The sequence below is a fragment of the Protopterus annectens genome, chromosome 3.part1 (genome assembly GCF_019279795.1).
Source record: "Protopterus annectens isolate FY-2018-M chromosome 3.part1, PAN1.0, whole genome shotgun sequence".
In the NCBI taxonomy this organism is placed as follows: Eukaryota; Metazoa; Chordata; order Ceratodontiformes; family Protopteridae; genus Protopterus; species Protopterus annectens.
In genome coordinates this window covers 519947118-519973445 of record NC_056732.1, presented here as the reverse complement: position 1 = coordinate 519973445, position 26328 = coordinate 519947118, and the positions used below count along the sequence as shown (strand labels likewise).

General features: G+C 39.2%; 1 protein-coding gene across 2 annotated transcripts in view; it reads right to left on the bottom strand.

The window, feature by feature from the left end:
* LOC122798199 overlaps positions 1–14519 on the bottom strand; it is a 648727-nt gene extending 634208 nt beyond the window's left edge. For both annotated transcript variants that reach the window (XM_044066950.1, XM_044066949.1), the window contains exon 1: positions 14137–14519. In XM_044066950.1, coding sequence (XP_043922885.1) covers positions 14137–14239 — 103 coding nt within the window. In that variant the 5' untranslated portion in view covers positions 14240–14519. The remainder of the gene's footprint in view (positions 1–14136) is intronic.
* Between the last annotated feature and the right edge of the window lie 11809 nt (positions 14520–26328).

The window sequence follows — 26328 nt, the reverse complement described above, 5'->3', positions numbered from 1 at the left end:
GTTAATAAGGAGGAGGAATGAGTTAAGAGAACAAGTAAGATCATACCTGAAATAAAAATGAAACATAAGGCTGCCATGATTATGGCTCAGAATTAGGTAGTTGGAATCTAATAATGTTCAAGGTTTACTTCTTTTACTTTGCTGTTTACATTGCGCTTGATCACACCTGCACTTCCTGTCTTAAAAAACAAATAAACAAAATGTAGCTCTGGTTCTTGGCTGCATTCTCTGTATAATTGAAACAAAGGCGTGAACACATAATTAAAAACAATGCAGATGGCTACCAGAGCAAATGTGAGGTGCACCCTGCACAGAGAGTGTATGTTACCTGATGAATACTGAATAAAACATCTGTGACTAAAAAAACAAAGTACTCTATATACAGTAAAAATGAATATACTAAATTAGTATGTGTACAGATCGATATACGTACATACACAATTACTGCCTAAGAGCACATGGTTCACATGTTCATAAGCTCATTGGTATATGCTAATGACCATTGGGGCTTTATAAGTCTAGCCATGCAACCCAAATTAATCCCACAGGCTGCTTTGCCTTAGAGGTTGTTTTAAGAGGTATACATTAATTAGGGCATCATTTAACTGCTGCTTCTGTCCATCACAGAGACACAGACGTCAGATCAGGGGTGACCTTCTGATTTCCCCATCTACTGATCCAAGTTATGCTTGACCAAGGTTAGGGAAAGGCTCTGCTTCATATGCATGGGAAGTCAATTCCAGAGAATGGGAATTCTCTGAGATACATATCTGTCCCTCTAACAAGTTCTATTTAAAATCGCAAGCAAAGTTTAAATCCTTGGATCTAGTAGTTCTGATGCTATTCATTTTGTGGATATGCAAAATGTGCATCAGAGCATGATCCAATGTTGCCTTGTTTGCCATGTAAAAATCACCTCTCAGCAGTCTGTAGGAAACAAACAGATAGAACTTTAAGGAAATCTGTATAAAATACTGCGTTTACTCCCTATATTCTTTTTGTGATGAGCTTCTGTGGACATTCCAGAGCATGTGCCCGGCCATGTACATACCAAAGGGATGATTAAACTCAATGAAGGTTTTTATGATGGCTGAGTACAGTTGCACGATGACTTCTCTGGGCCAAGGCACTATGCCCTTACTTATAAGTTGAGTGACAGAATGATTTTCTTACAACCTTGGACACAAGTTTGTTGAAAGCCATGTTACCATCTCCACAGGTTCCCAAATTGACTACTGTGTGTCTACTTTTAAGAGTGTTTTATTAATGGGGGTAGGTTCCCAGGGTGGCCGACTTCCCAGAAGGTACTGTTATGCATTTCTTGGCACTGAGTTTTAGGTTGTGGCTTTGGCACCAATCATTTATCCGTCTTAGACCTTCCGGTAAAATGTCTCTATCTTGGGGGGTTCCTATGATTACTCTCGGCTTGCAAAAATCTGCAAACTTGGTAAGCCAGAAGCCCTTGACATTGGCCTTGACTTCCAAAATAAATAAAGAAATAAAAATAGTTGCCAAAATAAAATGGACCCAGCACAGAGTCCTACAGGACTCACTAGTGACCAGTCTGTTTGTGGAGGTGGTCTTGTCAATCCTAGCCTCCTGGTTCATATCTGTGAGCCAGCTGGCTTTCCATGAGTATTCTTTCCATGGCTTTGCATCGGAGACTAGTCAGACTAATGGGTCTGTAGTTCCTGGGATCCACTGATGGCCTGCATTTTTGCAAAGGGATGACCACTGCTGTCCTCTGTTTGTGTGGCACAAAGCCTGTTTGGAGGCTATGGTTGAAAAGTGATGCCTGTGGCCCTGATAGGACATATTGCAGGCTATTTAGAAGGCATCTTGGGATTTAATTGGGTCCCACTGAAACTGTATTATTGGCCTTAGAGAGCACCTTTAAGCCCACCTCCCTACTGATAAGAGGGGTTTTGTTAGATGGTATTTCATGGGGGTGGAGTGGCTAGGGATGAGAAGGGAATAGAGTTGGAGCAGAATTTTTCAGGGAGCAGATTTGCCATCTCCCAGTTTCATGAATGTGGCTGCATTCACCAGTAGTTTGGCACACTGTTGTGTGCTGCCTCTAAGGTTTTGGACATAGCTGAAGGTCTTATGATTGTCCAAAGATGTTATCTTATTTCAGAATTTGCTTTGTTGATCTTAATCCTTAGTTGTCTATTCAGTTTGATAAAGTTTTTACCATTTTTGGTGTTATATTTTATCTATGATTTTTTTTTCTTTTGTTGTGCAACCTGTTAATCTTGGTGGAAATTCCACCATGGTGGTTTCTTTTTTACATTTGCTGTGCCTATCAGAAGCAAGCCCAAAATTGTCTGTTGGCAACCAATGACATGGCTGTACAGAGCTTCTGTGAATAATTCTGCATAGCCTGCTGTGTTATCTGGGTTTGGAAGGGCCTGAAATTTTGATAGGTTATTACTTTAACAGGTGGTTGCTTTGGAGTAGTTCCGAACTGTGACAGTTTCCTGGGGTTACAGAACTGTAAGGAGACTGTTTTGTGGTCTGACCTTACCAGAGAGGACACAACATGACATAGGGGAGGGGGGTGCAGCATTCTCCCATGTTTGTGAGTACCAGGTCCAACACTTGTGTACCTCTGGTAGGTGTATGCACTATCCGATCCACAGTTGTTTGTGTTTACAAAGTCTAGGAATGTCTGCTCCTGGGGTCATGTAGGATTCCCAGTTTATAGAGGGATAATTAAAGTTTCCTGTTAGTATGGTATTTGTTTGAATAGTGAGCATCTCCAGTAGGTCTCAGTACGCATTGTTGGCTACATGGGACATTAAAGGTGACTTTTAGGTTGCTAGGATATGGTATGGGTCTTTGTCCATGGTAAACTGGATGCGGAGCAACTCCAGAGTGTCATCCTGTTTAACCAACTTCAAGAAATGCTTGTTACTGATGTAGATTGAGGCACCTCCACCTTTAGTCCCTGCCTATGCAGTTGCAGGTCTAAATGTGTGGGACACACTGAAGCCTTGCACTGCCAGGGTACTTTCTGTGGCTTAAAGACATTGGCTCCAATATGTTTATTATGGTGTTCAAAGGGGATAATACTTCATAAGTCTTAGGTAAAGTAGCTAGAGTAAGCTTCTAGCTAGAAGAGATTACCTATGAATTAAAGAATATAAAAACAGTGTCATGTATTAAATGATCACCATTTTGCGCTACTGCAAAAAAAGCACATATTACAAGAGGAACAATAAAATATTCACAGGTAAAACAAAATCAGGAACATTTGAGAGGAACAACTAGACACAATCAGGAATATTTTTAACATCTTTATTGAATTATCACTTGTGACAAAGGTAAACTTATATCACAAATATTTTATACATCCTATATTCTAAGAAACATTACAGAAATTATTAATTTCCTGCCTTCTCTTAAACCTCATTTCTCCTCCAAAACAATTTTTTGCATGTATTGTTCCCACAATTTCCATTTATATGTAATTTACTCCTACAATTTCCTAAAGATCCAATTTCCTGTTCTTTTATCTCTTGTTATAATATTCACTATTTCAAGTATAGTTGTTTTAGATTTTGATTTCCATTTTCTAGTAATTGCTTTTTGGAAGCCACCAGCCTTACTACGTCTATTGCTATCCTGTATGCCAGCTCTGAAAAATAATTTGTTTAGTTCCATGTACTTACTCTCCCATTATTACTGAGCGAGTACTCTGTAGGAATTTTTAAAGTCTGACAACTCATTACACTCAAAACATGTTACCTCTTTCTTCCCCATCACACCACCACCATTTGCCATCTAATCAAGGAAAAATTATTTGGAGTCAGTTTGGCGTATAAAAGTATCTATACAAACACTTCCATGCAAAAATCCTATATCTTTTAGACTTTGTTGCATATTTGAGAGCCATACATATATATCTAATCTCTCTTCCCAATCTTTTCTGGTCTCTTCTGATTGATTCCTATAGTTATTGTACAATATTTTATATCCCCTATTAACTCTTTTTTTTTTAAAAAAACAATGGCTTCTAAGTTTACTTAAAAGCTCAACCAGTGCAGGACTTTCATTTAGGATTCCCCTATCCCTTTCTCTTTGTCTATACTTTGATATCAATTTCTGATAGGGAAGACAATCACTAGCTTGAAATCCAAATGTCTTCTTGGCCTCTTCCAATTCTGTTATCTTTCCTTCTCTAATTATTTGTTCCTAATACCTTGGTTTCTTTGCCATCTTCCTCCAGTAAATTCCAGACCCCTGCTATCTATTCTGTGTACCCTTAACTGCAGTCATCCCTATTGGCAGAATCTCCTTTCGCCACTTCCATGTTGACTTAGTTCTGAGTCTACTTTCTACTACTTTATGAATATAATATTCTGTATGACTGTTATTCTCCCTAAAGGTGTCCAACATCCCACTCTTTCCATATTTCTTGAATTACCTCCCTGCTTTGTCATCATCCCTTTCCACTCTGAATTGTAGCTTTCTGTTTGTGTTATATAAACAGCCTTAATTCTGTAGCTCTAAAATATCCCTTCAAATCAGGTAATCTTGCTTTGTTGGGGGAATAACTTATCCCGCTTGGCTCTTGCAGTCTTCTCCTCCCAAATAAAAATCCTTCAACTATTTATTTATTAACATTTTATAACCAGGAAAGTCTGACTGGGTAGAAGCCCATGTTCAGCAAGGCCCAGGGAGAAAGCTCCAAAACATTTTAAGAACAATAATTTTATAATCTTCAAAAAATAAAAAACACATTTGCAGTTTAAATAATTAGACAATATATAAAAACATTGATTAAAATCTGATAAGATATATGACAATCATTTGATATTTAGAGAAATTTTAAGCAGTTGTAGAGAAATTAAAGGTGAGCTGGTCTAATACAAAAGGAATATCAACATGAAGTGAGGGAAAAAACAGGCTTATGGTATATTTACACAGAAAGTCATGGAAGAGAATTTGATAGAAATAAGGAAGTGAAGAAGGGAGAATAAGCAAGTATAAGGAATGAAAAGATACTTGTTCACATTTAGGAAATAGTAGGTTTTGAAAGATTGGGGGGGGGGGGTTAGACCTGATAGATACAGATAAGGAGTTCTAGGCTTTAGCAACCTTGTACAAGTACACACAATGCCCAGCATATTTGCTAGGTTTGTAGATAGACAGGAGTTTTTGGTCACTGGATTGCAATGACTGACTGGGATCATAGTTGTGTAGAATATTTTTTAGTGCTGGACAGGCAGATGGATGTTGGATAAATTTTATAGGTGGTGACTCTTAATTACGGTCCACACCTCCTCTGGTTGATAACAATATGCCTGATCTGTGTATAAAACTAAAGGAAGTAAAATCCTTTTTTTACTGCTTGTATCTTGCTTTTCATCTCCACAGGCAAGATCTTCCAGTTTATCAGTTTTTGTATTATTTTTGTTTAATCTTTTCCCACATATCCTTAGCTGCCATAACTGAATCCTTTTTAATCCATACTCCTAAATACTTAATTTTATCATACCCCCATAAATATGGGTTTTGCTGGACCAATTCATGTGTGGATAAATATGCAACTACAGCCTTTGTTTTATCTTCATTAAATTTATATCCCCAAAAAACGGAACTGTCTCAGAATATTCCGCAGCACTGAGATGCCCTTTTCTGATTTCAAAATCAGGAGTATTTCAGAGAGATTTACAGTGGTTATAAATATTGATAATGAATAAATGTTATTTCAGTGTGGGTCAGCAGACATTTCTAGGAAGCTTTCAGACAACTGAGAGAAAAGCACAGTGTGGTCCAATAAGTAGTCCCCCATTTGGGCATGCTAAAAAGAAATATTTTCAATTCATTAGATAATGCTGTCAACAAATATAAAGGGCACTTCTTGACAAAAGTGGGAAAGTACAGTTATGTAAGTAGGCTTACCATAACAGAATATGTTCAATTGATCACTGCTGTAGTAGCCTAAACTAAACTATATAGGTTATATTCTGCATACAGCTGGACAGCTTCCAAAGCTTCAGGGCACCTTCCACTCACCCAAACTCTCTTTAGTTAGTTCAGCTCAAGCTGACTCTTGAGGTTTAGGCAACAAGTCCTTCAAAGCCCCCAGGGTACTCTCAGGATCCACAACTAGCCCTACCAAAAAAATGGAGCGAGTCTGGGGGGGGGGGGGGGTGAGATTGTGGGTTGGAGAATATCTGGTAGACCCAAAGGGATGTTAGGTATGCCAGTAACAAAAAAAAACTTAAAGGTAATGGCCCAAGATAACCATTTGGAAATAGTCTGCTTTGACAAAGGTTGTCCTTTTTCTTTACCTTCACAAGACAGTTTGGCTTAAAGTAAACTTGGATTAGGCATAAAAAGAAGGATTAGTTCAAGGAAACCCTGTCTCTGTAGAAAATGAGATAAGGCTGAGCCACCATAACAGCTTGCAACTTGTTGCAGAGATCAAAGTAAACAGCAAAACTATTTTCCATGTTAAGAACCACAAGTTAGCCTGATGACCTGGTTCAACTAAAGCCAGTGTTAGCATCTCCAACACAAAACTAAGATCCCAAAGAGGAGGCACCAGTTTTATTGGTGGTTTCTTATGCAAAACCTCTTTCATAAACATTTTGCCCTGCAACTGCTTTGAAAAGAGGAGACTCCATGGGCAGACATGCTGAAATGGCTGACAAATGAACCTTGACAGAGGAGTAAGATGGGCCATACAAACGTAACTCACACAAACACTGTAAAATCAGAGAAACACTTACCCTGAATGGGCGCTGGTTATGTTCTTGGCACCAACTAGAAAATCTTTTCTGCTTACTAATATATGATCTTCTAGTAGCAGGCTTTCTTGCATCTGTTAGTACCTGCTGCAGGTCCTCAATAATCGATGCATATAGTGTATTATGTCCCTATTATCCAGGCAGTCAGATGAAGTAGTTTCCAGTCTGAATGTATCAAAAACCCATGTTCCTGTGTGAGTAAATCCAATCTATGAGGAACCTGGTGGCAACTGCCCTTGGGCAATTCCAAGAGAAGGGGAAAAAGCACTGTTGCTTGGGCCAGAAAGGAGTCACCACAATCTTGGAGGAGTCCTTCTGAATCTTCAGAAGTACAATGGATATCAATGGAAAGGGTAGAAAAGCATACAGGAATATTCTTTTCCAAGAAAAAGTCATCAGTCTTCCAGGTCTTCTTGTATGGAGTCCTAGAGCAGAATTCTGCCAGTTGATTTGTTTACTCCCTGCTGAACCAAAGGTCTACTTGAGGAACTCCTCACACATGGATCAAAGACTGGAAGACCCCTGATCTAGTTTTTATTACTAAAGGTCTGCCTTTGTCATGCTTAGCTTGTCTGCCACACAGTTTAGTTCTGATAGAATGCAAGATGCCTGTAGAGTGAGACTGTGCTGTAAAACTATATCCCATGCTAACATGGCTAGTCTGCATAAGAGTGCTTGAGCCTGTCTTTGTTGTCCCAGATACCTTGCACTTTTATTCCCTTGAGACTGCTCCCCAAGCAAAGTTTGAAGCATCTGTGGTGAATGATTACTTTGGAGCAGGAGAGGAGAAGTGGAGACCTGTATTCGGAGATATCTGATGTTTCCACCAAGTGATTTCTCATCTCACAAATCCCAGAACTGGAATCTGAAAAGACAATGGTAGCTGGTACTGGGACCAAAGACACTTTAGATACCATTGTAGCTTTCTCATTTGGAGTCTTCCCAGAGGTATCGTGAGAATCATAGATGCCATGACAATCAGAATCCTAAGAAAATCCCATCACAGTGATGGAAATCTGACTGGAAAACCCCTGGAATAGATCTAAATATATATGTATTTTTCCTGTGGAAGAAAAGCTTGCTGTACTGAGGTGTAAGATGTTCCAGGAACAAAATCTTGTATGACAGAGTCAAAAAGACTTGAATGCTTGCTTGGAATCACAGCCTGCATAGAACAGCTCTCACCCAAGTGAGAGATTTCGAACATTTTGAAAGACTCTGCAAAGACAAGCAAGTCATCTAAATATGGAAAAATGTGGAGGTGCTATTACTGGAGACAGACACTTTCTGAACACTCTTGGAAGAGTAGATAGCTCAATGTGTAAGGCAGAGAAATTGATAATGTGATCCATACATATAAAACCTTAAGAAACATCTGACATTTGAATGGACAGGAATGTGATGAGCATCTTTCTAAGGTTACCAAAAAAAATGCAAAGGAGGAGTAGTGAAGGCATTTTCAACTTGGTCACTATCAAACTGATTTACGAAAGAAAAGCCGAGAACTTTTCTCGTGACATTTTGTTTCTTTGGCACCAGAAACATTTTTGAATAAAAACCTCTTCCCACTGGCAAAGAGTAACTGTTTCTATTACCCCAGAGAAAGTATATGCTGTAGAACAGGAGTGAACAGAGGGGTTTGGTCTGGTGAATGTGGACTAATTCCCTTTAAAGGAGGATTTCTTCACCCTTCCACCTGTACCCCTGCTGAATCAAGTCTCCTAACCCATTTGTCTGAAACAGTATGTTGCCAAATACAGATTCAGAATTTCTGGAAGGGATAAGGGGCTGATGGGGGGAGACATGACAAGATCCCTTACATAAAAGTCATTCTAACTTATTTCACTATCCTTTGTTCTGGAGTGTTCCTGATTTCTTTTTGGAACTTCTGTATCATTTTTAACATCTGTTTTCCAGCATTTTGTGGATATTGCTTTGGTTTCTTGCTAAAATTGGATGAAGGAGCAGAAAAATGCCTTGGAAAATTTGAGAGAAGGCGGGCTAATAAACATGAGATTTCCTGTATCAGCTTACTCCTATTATTACAAGTATCTAAATTTCTATCCAAAGGTGAATTTAAAATCTCATTTTTACATCCTCTGGGAGGTTTTGGAATGCAGCCAGGCAAACCTCCTCAACACAGTACCAGTAGCAACAGCTCCGACATTGTAGTCATCATTACACTTTAAATAATGACTAGTGACCTGAGCAATAAAAACTAAACACAAATCTGATTTTTTTCTCACAGGAAGAAATTCTAGATAAAACATTCCTCATACTTTCACATATGACCTTGACACTTCAAAATTCTAAAAAAAAAGTTACAGAAGCATACATCTTTTTCCCAACCTTATCAACTGTTTTACCATCCGTAGAAGGGGAACAATTACAGTTATTACGGTTAACAAAATGATTGGCAGCAGCTAGATCGGCTAAAACTATGAAAGGAGTGTATAGAAATTTGAAAAGACTAAGAAACTTTGCACATTCTATCTGGTTTCTTGGGGGCAGCAGGCTGGCTATCAGGGAAACCACAGCCTGTGACAAACACATCCTCCTGTGCTGAGGGAAGGGGGTGTCTGGCAATTCTCGTTAACAGTTCATAGTATTTTTCAGAGGGACTGAGAAACCTCAGTGTTCTACTGAAAACACTGGTACATTCTAGAAATAGTCTCAGAGAAAGAGAATCTTAGACAGGGAGATTCAGCTAACATGCTTTCCTCTGATTCTGAATCAGAATTCTGAGGAGAGAAACCCATGACATTCCTCTAAAGATTCAATTTCTTGAAAGAGGAATCCCTTTTTCTCTTTACCAAAAACCACGCAATAAGAAGGGTCAATTGCCTATGCAACATCCTAAGCCAGACTTAATAAACTACTCCTGTCCACAGAAATTGGAGCAAGAGAAGATGTGTAGTTTTCCGTTTCATTTTGATAGGAAACTCAGGGCAAATAGCACTTGTAATAGTAGTTTCTCCAGGGAAGTGCACTATATTCTGATTAAGCAGGAACACCTTCCCTGCCCTTTCTCCCAACATTGACGAAAGTGGCATTCCCTTGCCCACTAAGGTGGCACCAACAGCTGCACAGGACATGGTTATCCCCCAGTCTACAGTGCCTGTATGAGCAACACCAGCAGGATCCAGAGGAAAAAAAAGTGGTCTGAGGAACCAGTTTTGATCACAGCAGTCATCCACCCGTGGCTGAGGCAAAGCCTGCTGTGGTGGCAAAAGCTGCTTAGTAAACTTTCTTTTTGTGCCTGGAAGAAGGACTGACTGTGGGACCAAAAGTTTGTTACATGGTCAAGCTGAAAATGGTACCTCTTTCCCAGAGTAACTCAGCAACACAAGCCAATAAAATTTCAAAAGTGGTATAAAGACACTGACAAAAAAAAAAAAAAAAAAGTAAAAAGCAATCTAATTAAATTACTTTGAGGCAAGTAAAGTGTAACACATTTTTTCTGCAGAAGAAAATGGTTTTAGAATGTTTAAATCAACTTTTAAACTGCCAAACATAAAAGAGCACTCCCATTTAAAAGCACAGCAAAAATCACATTACAGTCAATAAAACACATACTCCTAGCTTAAAAAGTACAAACATGAAAGTAAATTTAAACATTAAAAATAATATGTGGAAGGTACTTCCCAAAAGGCAACTTTCTGCCTAGAAGTGGAACAGCACAAGCAGACAGTCGATCCTCTGAAAGCCAGACAGGAATGCTCTCTTCAGTGGCAGGAGCTCGAGCTGACTAAAGGTTTGCGTGCATGGCAGGACCTCGAGCTGACTAAAGGTGCGAGTGCGTGGAAGGTGCCCTGAAGCTTTGGAAACAGGCTAGCTATTATATCCTATGCAGGAAATAAAATCATATAGCTTAGGCTACTGCAAAAGTGATCAGCATGAAGAGCATCCGTTTTTTCAGAATCTAAGACTACAGCCTATGGAAATCAAAGTAAAAGCCAGGTAGCAGAGGGCACACATTGGATCTGACTTACCTATATCAATGACCTAGTTATGCAACTGTTCCAATAACAGTGTGCCTGTGATTTTACTCAGTTGTTAGCAGGATTACTGTATGACCGCATTCCTCATGTACAAGCCAAACAAAAGGAAATAAGATGTATATAAAAGCAAGTGTCAAAAGTTAAATGAAAACATAAAAAAAATACATACAAATCACACTTTTGCATAGACATCACAGCAGGTTATTGACAGAATAGCACCTCTATGACACTGTTCAAGAGGAACCTGGATGAGTGGATGGAGCACTGTAAATTCTTACCGGGGATAGCACCCACAACCATCCTGGACATGGGGACTCATTACTAAATGCAATCTTGGGTACTGATTAGCATTTTCATGGTATTACATTTGGATGAAACGGCAAGACTATACAACATAATCTGAAATCAAAAATATATATAGGTTGACATTTATATAAGAAATGAACTTACATAAAATAACATTTATATAAGAAATAACTTAGTGTAGAGAGATGAAACAACTGCAAATAGGCATCTTATGCCATGAAATCCACCTAATGTGTCAGAATAGAATATTGTAAATTTATGTATAATATATAATATATACATAAAAATTGAAAATTGTACATACATTATATTTTAGGATATACATAATATGTAATAGATCAATTATGATCTGTTAATTCAAAAGTACAAAAATACAACTCCAAACTAAACTATGTATAGTAATATTTATTTCTTATATAAATGTCAACCTATATATATTTTTGTTTAGGCTAACTATTGTGGTGGTATGGGATGTATGTCCCTTTAAGGGCTTTACACTATATATAGGCTGGATATGGCGGAGACATTTTCAAATTGATTTTTGGAGCATTGATAAAGGCTGCTTTAAGCCGAAACCGGTTTGTTTTTGTAATGGCTTAACAACCATTACATTTGGTCTACACTTGTCTGAAATAAATGAAAGTTTGAGCAATCCCTTCACGTGCTGGTTTACTTTTGTGGATGTTTATAGCAGGGATGAAAGTAAATATACATGAAGCTCCTTGAATCTCACTTACAACATGACTAAAATCACTGTACTCTTACAAGCACTGAAATTAAAAATACTTATTTCTGAAGTTGCAGTCAGACTTTTTCATCTGAAAACCACAATGAAATTACACAGTTTCTTGAAAAATACTACTAGTATCCCTAAGTAAGTACATCTTCATTCAGTAAACACTTCTAGTATATGTAAGCAGCAGGTACATCCTGATTTAGTAATTCTTCACCACGAGTTGTTTTTTTTTTATTTGATAATTTCCAAGCTCCTGTATGTGTTAACTACTACTTGGAAGTACTGTAAATGGTAAAAGTTACTCTGATTTGGACAGCTGTGTCCTTAGAAAACAGCAAATACCCCAATTATTTACAGTGTAAACTCTGGGAGACTAGAACACAATGTGCTAGGCTCTAATCCTTTACATTGCATCCTACCTCTGCCTATCATATGACTGTGTACCCCAGAAAGTTTTGTAGGAGGTGCTACAACAGCACACATTCCAATGGGGGCACTTCTGCATACAATTCAGCTCCTGTATTTGGAGAGCTAAAGTTGTGCCTGCATTCCTGATGACAATTTGAGAAATTCAGCACAGTATGTCTAGGACTTGGCCAAGTTGTCATTGCTACTGTTCCTGATTTTCATGAAAAGGGCATTAATGCCTGGCTGGAGTCCGGACAGGATCCAGTAGGAGACCTTAGGAGGGGTATGTGATTGTTGCATGCATATAATGTGGTCCTCTTGACTTCCAAGTCACTGTGATCTCCAGTGGTGTGAGCACTGCTAATGGCATCACCCAGATGTAAAACACCACTTCCAAGTCACTGTGATCTCCAGTGGTGTGAGCACTGCTAATGGCATCACCCAGATGTAAAACACCACCTCCATGTCAAATTTGCAGTTTTCTCCCAGAAAAGAAAAGACTGTTTTCTGTATGCAAGATGGAACCAGCTTCCAAAAGTGGAAAAATTAAAGTATCCTTCAGTCTCATATAAGATGGATAGGTATAGGTGCTCAACAGACTCACCATGAGAGAAGTGCAAAGGCAGTAGTGACATTGTAGAAGACTATAGTGGTGAAACAAGAACTAGGTTATAGGATAAAGCTCTTAATTTATCAGTAAATCTTTGTCCTCATTCTCACCTATGATCACTAGCTTTGAACAGTAACAGAAAAGGTGGAATCACAGAAACAAATTATAAAAAAACAGACTCTTTCACAGGACTGTTCTGTGACCGAGAAACTTGGAAATACAGGATTTGGGGATTACAAACAAATTCTCCCGCAGATTGAAAAAAAATGGTCACTTACTGAGGATGCCACCCCCTGCCTCCTACCAAGATATACTAGATTTAATCTAATCTAATGGGAGAGGTCCAGACAAAAACGCAGAAGAGATTATGCATTTTAACTTGCTTAAGAATGTCTGAGGATTCTGCAGATGAAGTGGGGACTGTTTTCAGGGTAGGGAGGTCTATCTGCTCTGCTCAGGTTGCCACTGGCACAGCCTCAAGCACAAGCACTTATCTTTATGCGAAGATGAAAACACTATGAACAAATAAACATCTTACTTTTGTTAATAAACTGCAAACAATTACTTTGCATTGTTTGAAGATGCAGATTAACGATATGTAAAAAAAACTTTGGTTTTGGTAGGAAATGGCCTACACTTGAACATCTTTAACTTGGAAACACAAATGACGATCTGCCTGCCCACTGCAGTGCTAATATACCATACCTTTCAGCAGTCTAGAATTTCATAGAATATACAGATTTTTACGTCATATTTTCGGTTAGTCTCTCCTAAAAAATTGTATGCTTTTCTGACAAATCATTAAAGGACTAACTCACTAAATAACGACTGACACTTCAGTTTCAGACTTCACATCCATCAGAAAAAAGTGTATGCTAATTTAAAACCTGATGTTCTTGTAACTTTTAGTGCAATATTTAAAATCCATCCCTGCTTTTGGCTATTTGCCGCCTCTCCACGCCGCCACATACAATTATGTGCGCTTTGTTCAGTATTTTCCACTAAAAATTTGAGAGGTCATATGACATATAACATTTGAATGCAGTATTTATGGCATGACCACCTAAGTACATAAATTATCAAAAACTGAATTACTTCTATTTCCTGACTAATTAATACGCTTTAGCAATAATTTCGTTAGTACATGACAGGTACGTAGAAACAACACAGAACAAAACCTACAAATAAATGTTTTCTTGAAAATCAGTTCAATCAGAATCAACTGGAGAGACATAAAACGGCTGACGATAGTCAGATAGAAATAGCTGAAAGAGGTACGCGAAAAAAAAAAAATACTATACGAGAGTGTCTTACCGGTACTGATAGCCGATGTATTACTTGCATTATCCCAGGACGCCCGGCTACTTCTGGAACCCGCACATCTCCCGCTCCGGATAGAACTTCCTGTAAACTCCATTTAGTTTCTAGTCATACGAGCAAGTTGCTATCAACATGTTCTCAGATGCAGCTTTTCATTTGCTGTTTGTTTTATATGTTTCTTTAGCTAAATCTCCGCTGTTTTGGTGTACCTTTGAAGTGGTTCGGTGACTTTATAGCACCATAAAATTACGCACATTTAAATTAATTGTGGCACCTTGGTGTTTGCCTAGTGCCTCTTTTCTCAAGCACCACCCAAAGCAACCACCTGCTTGCTTGCAGTTGTGTTTACAGAGGATTAATTACGTCTGTACCCCGGTCACTACCGGAATCCCGAATTCTTTGCTTATTGCATTTCACAGCAGTAGGTGTGTGATAAGCAGAGATGAAATACCAAAGAAGAAAATTAGTTTACTCGATGCTCTCGGCTGTCCTTAATTTTGCTTCAGAAGTGCTCTCGTTTCGTCAAGAAGCTGGGAATTCAGTCTTATAAATGCAGCAGTAATTATAATTAGAAACATGATATTTTTCACAAAAGGGAAGTTAATAGAAATCCATTTATTGTTTCAGCTTTCTACGTAAATAATATGCTTTTAAATTAAAAAAAAAGTGTTCCTGATCGACTAGGAATTGTCATTCATTATTTTTGCTTTGTTCCTAATTCTTGAGAGAATCGGTTGAGAACTTTAACTTCACTAGCATTGCTGCATTATAAAACGTAATTATTTTAATCAATGTTATTAATTTTTTTGCAATATTTATAAGAATATAAACTGATAATGTGTTTTAGAAACATAAATTGTATTTGTCGAATGTAATACATAACATGCATAAATCACAATATTTCTGAGAGTTAGGTCACATTTACCTCTCAACCTCTTAGCACAAGAAATGACAAAACCAAAAATAGTCGGAGTTCAAAGGCCAATAACAGGGACATATTCTAAATATTCTTATACACTTTAAAGTTGCTAGAATAAAAGGTGATACAAGGTCTAGCCATCTCAGAAACTTGGTTAAAACCCCATATAAATGACTCGGAAATAACACCCCCAACTATTCAATCATCAGAAAAGACAGAACCCATAAAAAAGGTGGGGGGGGGGGGTGACTCTCCTCTACTTGTCCTCCCTCTCAGTTACTCCGTACACTAAACCTGTTCTCCAATTCGCTAATGCTGAGCTAAGTCTAGCTCTACTTCAAATAAATAAACACAAGCATATATGTATAGCCTCCCTTTACAGTCCTCCTGGAGATAATATCACAGTTCTCGAAGATATTCTCTCCTGGTTTTCCACCAACATATGCAATGAGACCATAATTCTGGGTGACATCAACATTAACTGGACAAGCATTCAATCCTCAACAAACTCCCTAAATATAAACCTCTATAATTTTACTCAGCTAATAAGTTCCAGTACTAGACCCTCCAAAGACTACTCCTCAGGTAATACCCTAGACTAGACCTTAGTCTCTCACCCTCACTACATCTCTGACAGTGACAGTAGCAGCCTTCCCAACTCTCTTAGTGATCACTTCCCCACTTTCGCTCATCGCCTTCCCCCCCCTTACAACTTTCACACAACTATATCCCCACACACTCTCTAAAAAAACCTCAATCCTAATACCTTCTCAAACTCATTAAAATCCACAAACTGGATCCCTCTAAAAACTCTCCTCCTGGAAGATGCAGTTATTACTTTAACTCTACATTCTTAAACCTCTTAGATACCTTTGCCCCACTAAAAACAAAAAGAATAAAAAGTAAAACTGCCCCTTGGTTAACCAAAGATAAACTAGCTGCCATGCACCTAAGAGAAAGCTTGGAAACGCCACCATTTGCAACAAAGTCAAAAAGCTTATTATAGCAGACCGCAAAGCTTATTCCTCCTTACTCCAAACTAGCCACAAGACAAATCCTAGAAACTTCTGCAATGAGAATGGTATCACCTCCCTCCTCAGCCCCAGTAAAAAAAGAAAACCCTTTCCCCGATTCAAATGCCTCAGACATTCTTTCTTCATCGACTCAATTGCCAAACAAGCATCATCCTTCACTAACAACTGTTCATCCTCTCTTTCACCTCCCCCTACCTCCCAGTTTCCTCCTTTCTCTATAAAACCCATTCCCATGTCTACTATAAAAAAACTTCTCCAGAAATGAAAACTATGCTTCAATGCCCGTGATAACATACCCTCCTATTTTCTAAAGATAACTGCCGAAGCCATTGCCTTCCCCATCTGTGTCCTAATAAATCACTCAATCCAAGAAGGCTACGTACCCCAGCTTTGGAAAAAGGCCTTTATTATTCCCCTACACAAAGGAGGCAACAATAACAATATTTCCAACTTTTGACCCATCGACATCCTATCCCCTATCTCTAAAATTCTTGAAAAATGTATTCACCTACAACTTCTACCCTATCTTGTAGACAATCACCTACAAACCCACACACAACATTGATTCAGACCTGGCCACAGCACTACCACTGCTCTTCTCTCCTTCCTCGAAACTGTTAAAGCCCATGACTCTGGCTGCTTCGTATCTACCCTCCTCCTAGACCTCTCAAAGGCCTTCGATACCATCTCTCATAGCCTTCTCCTAACTAAGCACTCTAGCCTAAATCTATCCATCTCCTCTCGTAACTGGTTTACCAGTTACCTCTCTAATAGACAACAAGCAGTGAAATGGAAAAAAGCTACCTCCTCATTCCTCAACACCTCCACAGGTGTACCACAGGGTTCAATACTAGGTCCCCTTCAATTCAATATTTTCATTAATGATTTCCACCGTTCAATCCCTCATGCAAAACTCATCCAATATGCAGATGATTCCATCATCTGTTCTGCCACCTCCACCCCCACCCTCATAAAACTAACCCAACATGCTTTCTCTATCACTGAACAGTGGATGTTAGATAACCACCTAGCACTCAATGCTTCAAAAACTAAACTTATGATATTTACCTCTTCTAAAACATCCACCTAGACAAAAACTCATTCTCCATCACCAGCCAGAACAATACTTCCATCAAATTAGAACCTGAAGCTAAACTATTAGGTGTCCTCATTGATGACCAGCTTAAGTTCGACACCCACCTACAAATAAATATAAAAAAAAAACACCAGAAACTTGGTATGCTCTACCGCCAAAAATCGCTACCTCACTCTCTCTACCAAGTTCATTCTTTCTACCACATATCTCATCCCTTCTCTCCTATACGGTGCCCCACTCCTTACTATCCTATAATCCTCTCAAGACAAAACTCTCTTCCTGTTATAATAAAATTGCCAAGTTTGCCTCAAACAACAAATCTACCCATCACTGTATTGCCCTTCTGAAACTAAACTGGTTAGAGCTACCAAATCTCACCTACATTCAACTCATTCATGCCCACAGACTCATCTTCAGTCCCTGTCTCTGCCTCTCCCTTTCTTCCACCTTTAAAATGCACCTTCCAGACAGACTCTTAAGATACAAGAATCAGAATCTGATTGAATTGCACAAACCTGCCCATCCTCCAGGTAAAAATCTCCTATCCTTTGCCTTAGCACGCCAATAGAACTCCCGACCCCCATTCATCCGTACCACTGTTAGCCACTCTACCTTCAAAACCTTACTTCACTCATACCTAATATCCCTCTGGGAATGCTCCTGCTCCCATCCCACACAACTTTTTCTACCAACTCTTCCCTCCATGCTCTTCTCCTCCTCCCTCCCTATTCTCCTTTTCCATCTCTTCCTCACCCATCCACCTCCTCTCCTCCTTTCTTCTCTCTTTTTTCTCCCAACTCTTCCCCTCTAGGTTCATTTCTCCCATATCTCTCTTCCCTACTTGCACCCTCTAGCATCCCATGTATTCATTGCCCTGCTGTCATATTTCTACAGTTGGAACATATGTTGTTGTTGTTGTGTCTTTCGGCTTTTCCCGGTTAGGGGTCGCCACAGTGGAACTCCGGTCCGCTAATGATTGGCAGTAGATTTTTACGTGCCGAGTTGCCAGCCCTGATGCACAACCTTCAATGAAGGTACGCCCATTCATGCATGTCTCCACACAGAAGACACTCTAGCTGAGAATCGAACAGGACAACGTCTTACTGTGAGGCGACAACGCTACCGCAGCACCACTATGTTTATAACATTTATTGTGAAATTTCATGAATTGTATCTTTAAATGCTATGATTTAATCTGTACTTCTGCATTACTATGTAACCTATAACTTTGAGAATAGTATTGTCTTTAATGGAGCTTTTCTCCCCAGGACACCATTGAAAATGGGTTCTTATTGGCCCAATGGACAATCCTGGCAAACCAACTGCAAATAAAAATGCATGCATTTTCAGAAGGATATAAATATCTGTCATTATTTAATTACTTCATTTCTCAATGATTATATAGGAAACCACAAATTTTAAGAGAAACGGACCAAAAAATAAGAGGAAAAATCTGGACAATTTAGAGTCATGTGATATAAAGTATTCCACTGTACCTTGCATAAATTGCTTAGAATGTGTGCATGTGCAATATATGTTTACTTTGTTAATAAAGCATCCATGCATTTCTTCCTTGCTCTTTGTCAAAACATTATTAATACCACTATTAAGACTGTTTACAGGATCTTATTTTTTGGATCATTTCAAAATTCATCCAGAGAAAATCATTGGGTAGTACAACATGGCCTAAAGTAGTGTAACATAACTGCTGAAAAAAAAAATAAGGGCAAGATTTACATGAAATATTACTATGGTGCAATTAAGGTTTCTCTGGAAGCTCTAACAGAGCAACTCTGATAAAAATGGAGTTTAGAAATGTACAGAAGAGCTGCACTGAACCAAACCTGATTAGTATTTCGTTAGTATGTCTTCGAAATGAACACTGCACAGTTATGGAAGTTACCTTCCAAGTGTCCAGATTTTCAGAGGATGTCCATATATTTGTCTCATATTTTTGGTCTGTTCCTCATAACATTTGTGGTTTTCTGGTAAATCATTAGGATCATGTGAGGATTGAAGTTATTAAATAATGACATATATTTGAGTTTCAGACTTCAAATCCTTCAGAAAAATGCATGTTAAAACAAACCGTCATTCTTGTAACTTTCATAGTTTATAAGAGCAATATTTAAAACATGTCCCTATTTTTGGCCCTTTGCCCCCCCCCCATTTTGGCCCTTTGACCCCCCCCCCATTTTGTCAGCCTTTGACCAGATTTCTTGCACTAAGAAGTTGAGAGGTATGATGGATCTGCTCATGTTTACACACAACACACACACACAATCTTTCAAAGTACTTGCCTGCTGTGGTGTTAACAGCCTTGCTCCTGTCATGGACTTCTAGTCTACATGACTATTGTATTTTTAATTGTTTTGCTCCCCAACGTGAAAGAGCTTTTTTTTTAAATTGCCCTAGCAAGCTATTCCATCAAGCCAAAAGCAATGTAGAAGTACAGATGGGTGATCTGTATTAGTCATATCCCTGGACAGGTGCTGTCTTGCTGATGTAGCAGTACAATGGTCTTTGAATTGCCCCTGCATAATGCACTGAGCAGCCCTGCTAGAAACAGGATTGCACAATGCACTGTGTGTTTCCGAATCAATCACAGGATAGATAACACTTTATACCTGATCTTTTGCAGGTCATGTTAAAAACTCTTTATGCAATGGTTTGTTAATCATGCAGTATAATCAGAGTAAACAGTAGTTATAGCCTTTTGTTATTTGTTTAATCAATGTTCCTATCTATACTACTTCAGATATAACTACAGTTTAGTTTTAAGGTGTGAAATATGGAGACCTTTTAACCATTTATTTTTTATACTCCATATGCTAATTAATTTGTCACGTGAATCAATTTACTCAAATAAAGACAATTTAATTCTTAAATCAGCAATTAAGTAATGGTTTCTGAAGCTCAGCATGCCTTCATCCCAAAACAAAACATGTACTATGCTCTTTTGTCTTTGAATACTTTAGCACATCTAAGCAGTAGGTCTACCTGACGAGTCTGAAGTAAGACCTTTCCTGAAGCATGTGTCTTATTTGCTTATGTACTTGACTACCACTTGGAACATAATGAATAAGTGTAGATAGTTATAAACTGTGCAAGTCATTTTAATATTTTTTCAGTGTGTAGAAAATTAATTTTGTAGAAAAATATGTTGCTTAAAAGTAGTATGTGACCCGTCTTCAGCTGAATAGCATTGCCCTAGCTGTGTTGCTGATCTGTGGAAAACAGTGTATGAAAGTATTTAACATTGTGCAGACCAATATTTTTACAGTGTATGATGGTGCAGCAATCCCCTCAGCATATAGTTTCCCATACTCTGGGACAATAAATCTCCATCAAATCACAAAAAAGTCCTTGAACCTCCCTAGACATCAATAAAGTACTTTGGACCCCCCCTCCACAAAAAAGTGAGAGTGTACAGAAGAAAACTCATCTTCCTAAAAATGCATGCTTGCACTCTTACACACACACACACACACACACACACACACACACACACACACACACACACACTAAAGAAATAAGATTAGACTTATTTGTTGTTAAATGCAAATGACATTTTACTATTTTTTGTTTTCCAAAAAATGTATTAATATTTGATGAACATATAACACACAACTTAAACAACAGATAACAAGATAACATTTGATATATCTGAAATTAAATATAATGAGAAAAAAAAGGGTGGCCTAATGGTTAAGGTGTTTGCCTTACAAACACAAGGTGCAGGGTTTGAGTCACACAAGGGATAATTGGCTAAGCTTAAAATGGCTTACAAGGGCAGTTAGCTTAGTACTAATCTATGAATCTATGAAATTTTATGATAAAAATACTCACCTGAACTAGTAATATCTAAAGAATAAAGTTAACCTGGTCACCAAAACAATAAACGACCTTGAAATGAGACAGTATGATGACCCAGAAGGTAAAACAATAAAGCATAGACCAAAGCTGCCACAGGAAGCACAAGTTTAATCCACAAGCCACAAACAGTTCACATAAATGCCTCCAAATACACAGTACGTTTTCGTTTCTCCTACTTCATCAGATGTGGGCTGTTTCCAAACCTAACACCTTTTATAAAGCATATTATTTCAATTAACAAATCACCTTTGCTGAGCAATCAACTTGTAATTATAAAGTACTTTTGTGCTTTTAACCTGATGCTAACATTATTGAGTTTAACATGATAAAAATTTGAAGATGTGTACCAATACATTACTAAATCACATAATCATATTATAAATAACCATTCACTATTAAAACTGTGTTCAATTTTGATAAAATGAATGAATTAATTAAAAAATAATAAATAAATAAATAAATAAATAAATAAATAAATAAATAAATAAATGAAATGAAACTTTCCATTGATGACAGGAATACTTCTGCAAAAACTAATCCGTTTAGCACCATCTAGTGGCCAAACAAAGATTTTGCAAGGAACAACAGAATAACAAACCATTCCCTTTTCCTTAAAACATAACTTACATAGTGTGTTCTAAAAATGCCTACTTTACTTTAATATATGTTTTGTCTACAAATAAATGCATATGTTAAAAATGCATACATAAAATTTGTTTAACTGTTGTAGGCTACACACTAAAGTGTGATAGCCTTTTCTGATCGTTTGTAGTCGTTTAAAACTGTTTTAAGTGTATTTTTTACTGTTTTTGCCTTATCTTTCCAAAAAAACAAAAACATTCCTTGTTTCCCGCCTTTCTAAGCTAGTATAGTCCAGTTTTCAGGCTAGTGCTGAATTCAGGGCTGTGTTACAAGTTTCTGAGTTGCCCATACCTTACTTGGATAGAAGTTTCTCTGTTCACCTGTGAGAGAGGGGAGCTTTGAGCAGCCTACCTATCCCTCGAGGAGTGGTTCCAGCCCAGAAGTTAGTAGTTTATTGTCCATTTAGGGCTAATTTCTATCTCTTTCATTTCCCTGCTATAAAAACCGCGTTTGCATGGTTTTGTGCTCCGGGCAGTGCCGGTTAGCTAGGGTTAAATTATTCCCAGCTCAACTAAGTCTCCTCTTCAGTTTTTCCCTTGAAACTAGTCTAACTCTCAACCTAAGCACTCAAAAAGCATCCTACAGCCCAGCACTTGCTCTGACCTAATAGCAAGCACTAATATACCTTGACACTTGATTGCCCAGCAGGGCAAGGCTCTTTATTCACCCCTCACCAACCAAGCTACTAAGCAGCTCACCCTACTATTCAGGCATGACCAAAGGGCAATTTCAGGTGTACTCTCCAGTCCAGCTGGTGAATCTGGGTATCCTGAGGCAATGTTACAACTGCCTCATGTACACAGACAACCTTCTCCTACCACAAAACACTAACATATGCAGGAGATACAATTATACAGCCAAACTGGAGGCTAAGCTGTCTCCACCCAAGACTGGAACAGACAGTCAAGAGGAGAAGGTTAACACTTGCACCACAACTCTAGCCACACATAGACCTACTAAACCAGCACTGGCAAAAAATACACATAAATACACAAAATCATACTCGGAGGCTCTAAATAAAAACCTGCAAAAGCATCAGAGACCTCCAAAGCAGACACCCAAACAACTTGCACCTCCCGTCACAAACCAGACAACACATAAAACACAAAATCAGTGTGCCGCACAATCACAGCCCTTAAGGTGAAATAACATACCTAACACACTAGTAATAGGTGACTCTATAGTCAGGCACACTGACGTCCCACTCACTAGGCTGGACAAGCAAAAGGTTACTGTTAGCTGCCTGTCGGGAGCCAGAATCTGCCACATAACACAAGCACTCAGGTCACTCCAGAACTAGTACAAATATGACTCTGTCATTGTTCATGTTGGTGTGAATGACCTGAGATGTACCTCCCTGGACTACATGAAAAGAGACATGGAAGAGCTCTCTGATCATGTAGCCCAGGCTGGTATGACCCTGACCCTGAATAGCATCCTGCCCTCACCAAGAATGATATCTCAGTATAAAGAAAGAATGATCAATTTCAACAATTGGTTAAGCTTCTGGTGTCATTCAAAGGGGATCCAGTGTCTGTCAGCCTGGGACGACATGCTCAACAAGCCACGTTGCTTCGCAAGAGATGGCTTGCACCTGTCACCCTTAGGCTTTTGAATACTGGCCAAGGCTCTTGCTGCCCCCATAGTGCCTTTTTTGGAGAAACCCACCTCTGTAAACAGCACAATTAACAAAAAACTGAGGGTTATACTACTCAACGCCATGAGTTTAAATCTCAAAATGCTCCTCAGTATGGAGAAAGTCGACATCTGTGCAATAACTGAAACCTGGTTCAAGGCTCCAGAGAGCACTCCAGCACTACCGGGCTACAACTAGTACCACACGTTTCGGCCACAGAACACGGGCCGAAACACAAGGAGGGGGTGTATCCATATTCATCAAGGATACCTACACCTCCAGGTTAGTGACACAGCATGATACCTCTGAGATAATCCATGTGAAACTAACATTGGGTAAATCTGCACTGCAAATTGTGGCCTGCTACAGATCACCCTCCATGACCCAAGACCACCACTCCACCTTTCTGGAGACACTGGAAAGCATGAAGGTCCTACCGAACATCCTGATATTGGGTAATTTCAATTACCCTACCATTAACTGGTAAAACTATTTGAGTACAAAGTCCCAGGCCCAGCACTTCCTGGAATTCATCAGCTCAAATGCCCTGGATCAGCTGGTAAACTCCCCTACCAGAGGTGAAAACATATTGGACCTGGTCATCACAAACATGGGAGACAGGTGTTCCACACCGGAGGTCAACCCGTCACTGGTTAGATTAGACCATAAACTAATCACTCTGGATGTCCACACCCCACCACCACCCCAACTAAGGAAACCACAGTAAAAAACTTTTCTAAAGCAAACTTCACCTTACTTAAGACAGAGGTGGTAAGTTTCATAGCCCCCACGCTAAAGGATAACGCTGCCCAAGATGCAGAAACCTTTACAAATGCACTCTATGAGCATCTACAAGGATGCAATGGATCGTCCCATCTCTAGCAAAACCAAGACTCACTCCTCTAAGAGAAGGAAACCATTCTGGTGGACCCCTGCCATAAACAGGCTATACAATAGAAGGAGGAAACTAGTTCAGAAAAAAAAGCAAATCCCAAGAAGGAAAGACATCCCTGATCAGTATCAGTAAAAAACTAAGGTCCTTCATAAAATCATCCAAGGCTAACTTCGAAAGAAAAATAGCCAAGGATTCAAAAGATAGCCAGAAAGCCTTCTTTAGCTATGTTAAGAATCTAAGTGGCAACTCGCAGATATGCACTAAACTAGTGCAAAATAGCACAAAATATACTGAACCTACTGATATTGCCAACATCCTGGCAGATAGATTCAGTGCAAACTTCACCCCCCTCTCACCCCCAAAAGGGCCCACAACAATACCAGAAAAGTGTAGTGTCCCAGAAATCACAGACACACAGGTGAAAATAGCCCTTTCAAAAGCCAAAAACACAGTGTCAATGGGGCCAGATGGTGTCCCAGGCTGTGTCTTGCACGAACTAAAGAACAAACTAACCCCCCACCTAAACATGCTGTTCAACCTTAGCCTCTCCACAGGCTACATGCCCATAAAATGGCACATAGCCATATTCCACTCCACAAAGGAGGGGCCACAAATGACCCTGGTATCTATCACCCCATAAGCCTGACTAGCCTGGTCTGCAATGCTATGGAGCGCATCATCATGGAACTCATTAACAAAGACATTGGGAACCTCCAAACACGTGACCCGACCCAGTTCGGCTTTGTTAAGGGCAGATCATGCCTACTAAACCTGGTTGACTTCTTCGAGACAGTTACCAAGGCCATAGATGAGTGAAAGGTTGTTCACACACCCTACCTTGACCTCACCAAGGCTTTTGACACCATTCCCCACTTGGGTATTACAGAAAAACTCACCAGCCTGAACATAAACCCCTACATCACAAGATGGGTTGCCAACTGGCTTACAGACAGAACTCACACAGTAAGAATAGTGGGTCCCAGGTCCGACTCTAAACCAGTCACAAGTGGTGTCCTACAAGGCTCAGTCCTGGGACCCCTACTGTTCGGCATATACTTCTCAGAAGTACAGGCAAACACAGGAAGACTATGGCTAACCAAGTTCACCGATGACTGCAAACTGGGAGCCATAATTGACTCTCCGGCTGACACGGACATCCTCCAAAAGGGCCTTACTGAGACAGACACCTGGTGTCAAAGTCATGGCCTCAAGCTAAATGCCAAAAAATGCATAGTCATCCCGTTTGGGAAAAACAAAACACCCACGAATTACCACATAGGTGGCAGCCCCCTTAATACAAAAGAGGTAATAAGAGATCTGGGGACCCAGGTAGATAGTAATCTCTCCTTTGACAATCATATTGCCAAAGTAGTTAGGAAATCCTTCTATGTGGCCCATCTAATTACTAAGGGGGTCGCATCTAGAAATAGAGGGTATAGTCCCCCTCCCCTCGTCACTCATCAGACCCATCATAGAGTACAATACCCCATTTGGGATGTACCTTACAAGACACTTCCAAAAGCTGGAGAGACCACAAAAGTACCTCACCAAGAGGATTACTGGCCTCAAACATATGTCCTATGCAGCCCGACTGAAAAAACTCTGGCTGTACTCAGTGGCATATCGCTTACTCAGAGGTGATCTCTGCCTGACTTACAAAGCCATGTCCAACTCAGAATTGATGGACATGCTCCACCTAAAGAAATCCAAGTAACTGAGAGCCACGCACTCTAGTGAGCTAAACCTCGCCACACAATAAATAGAACATGCTGGAGGGATACAGTCCTATCACAGAGACTCCCCATGCTTTGAAACAAAATTTCAAACTACATTAGGCAGAGCCCCCTCACTAACACTCTTCAAGAGAAACCTTGACGAGTGGATGGGTAACAGAAAATACATCCCTGGGATCACTTAATTTGCTCTGCTTGACAGAGGATCAGTTAATTAATCAATGGGGTGGCAAAAGCTGACACACTTTGGCTAGGCTTATAAATACCCTCGGGGAGATAGCCTAGTATCTATCTATGAACCTAAATAGCATAACAATTGAACAATAGTGTATCACAGTACACAATTTGATTATAA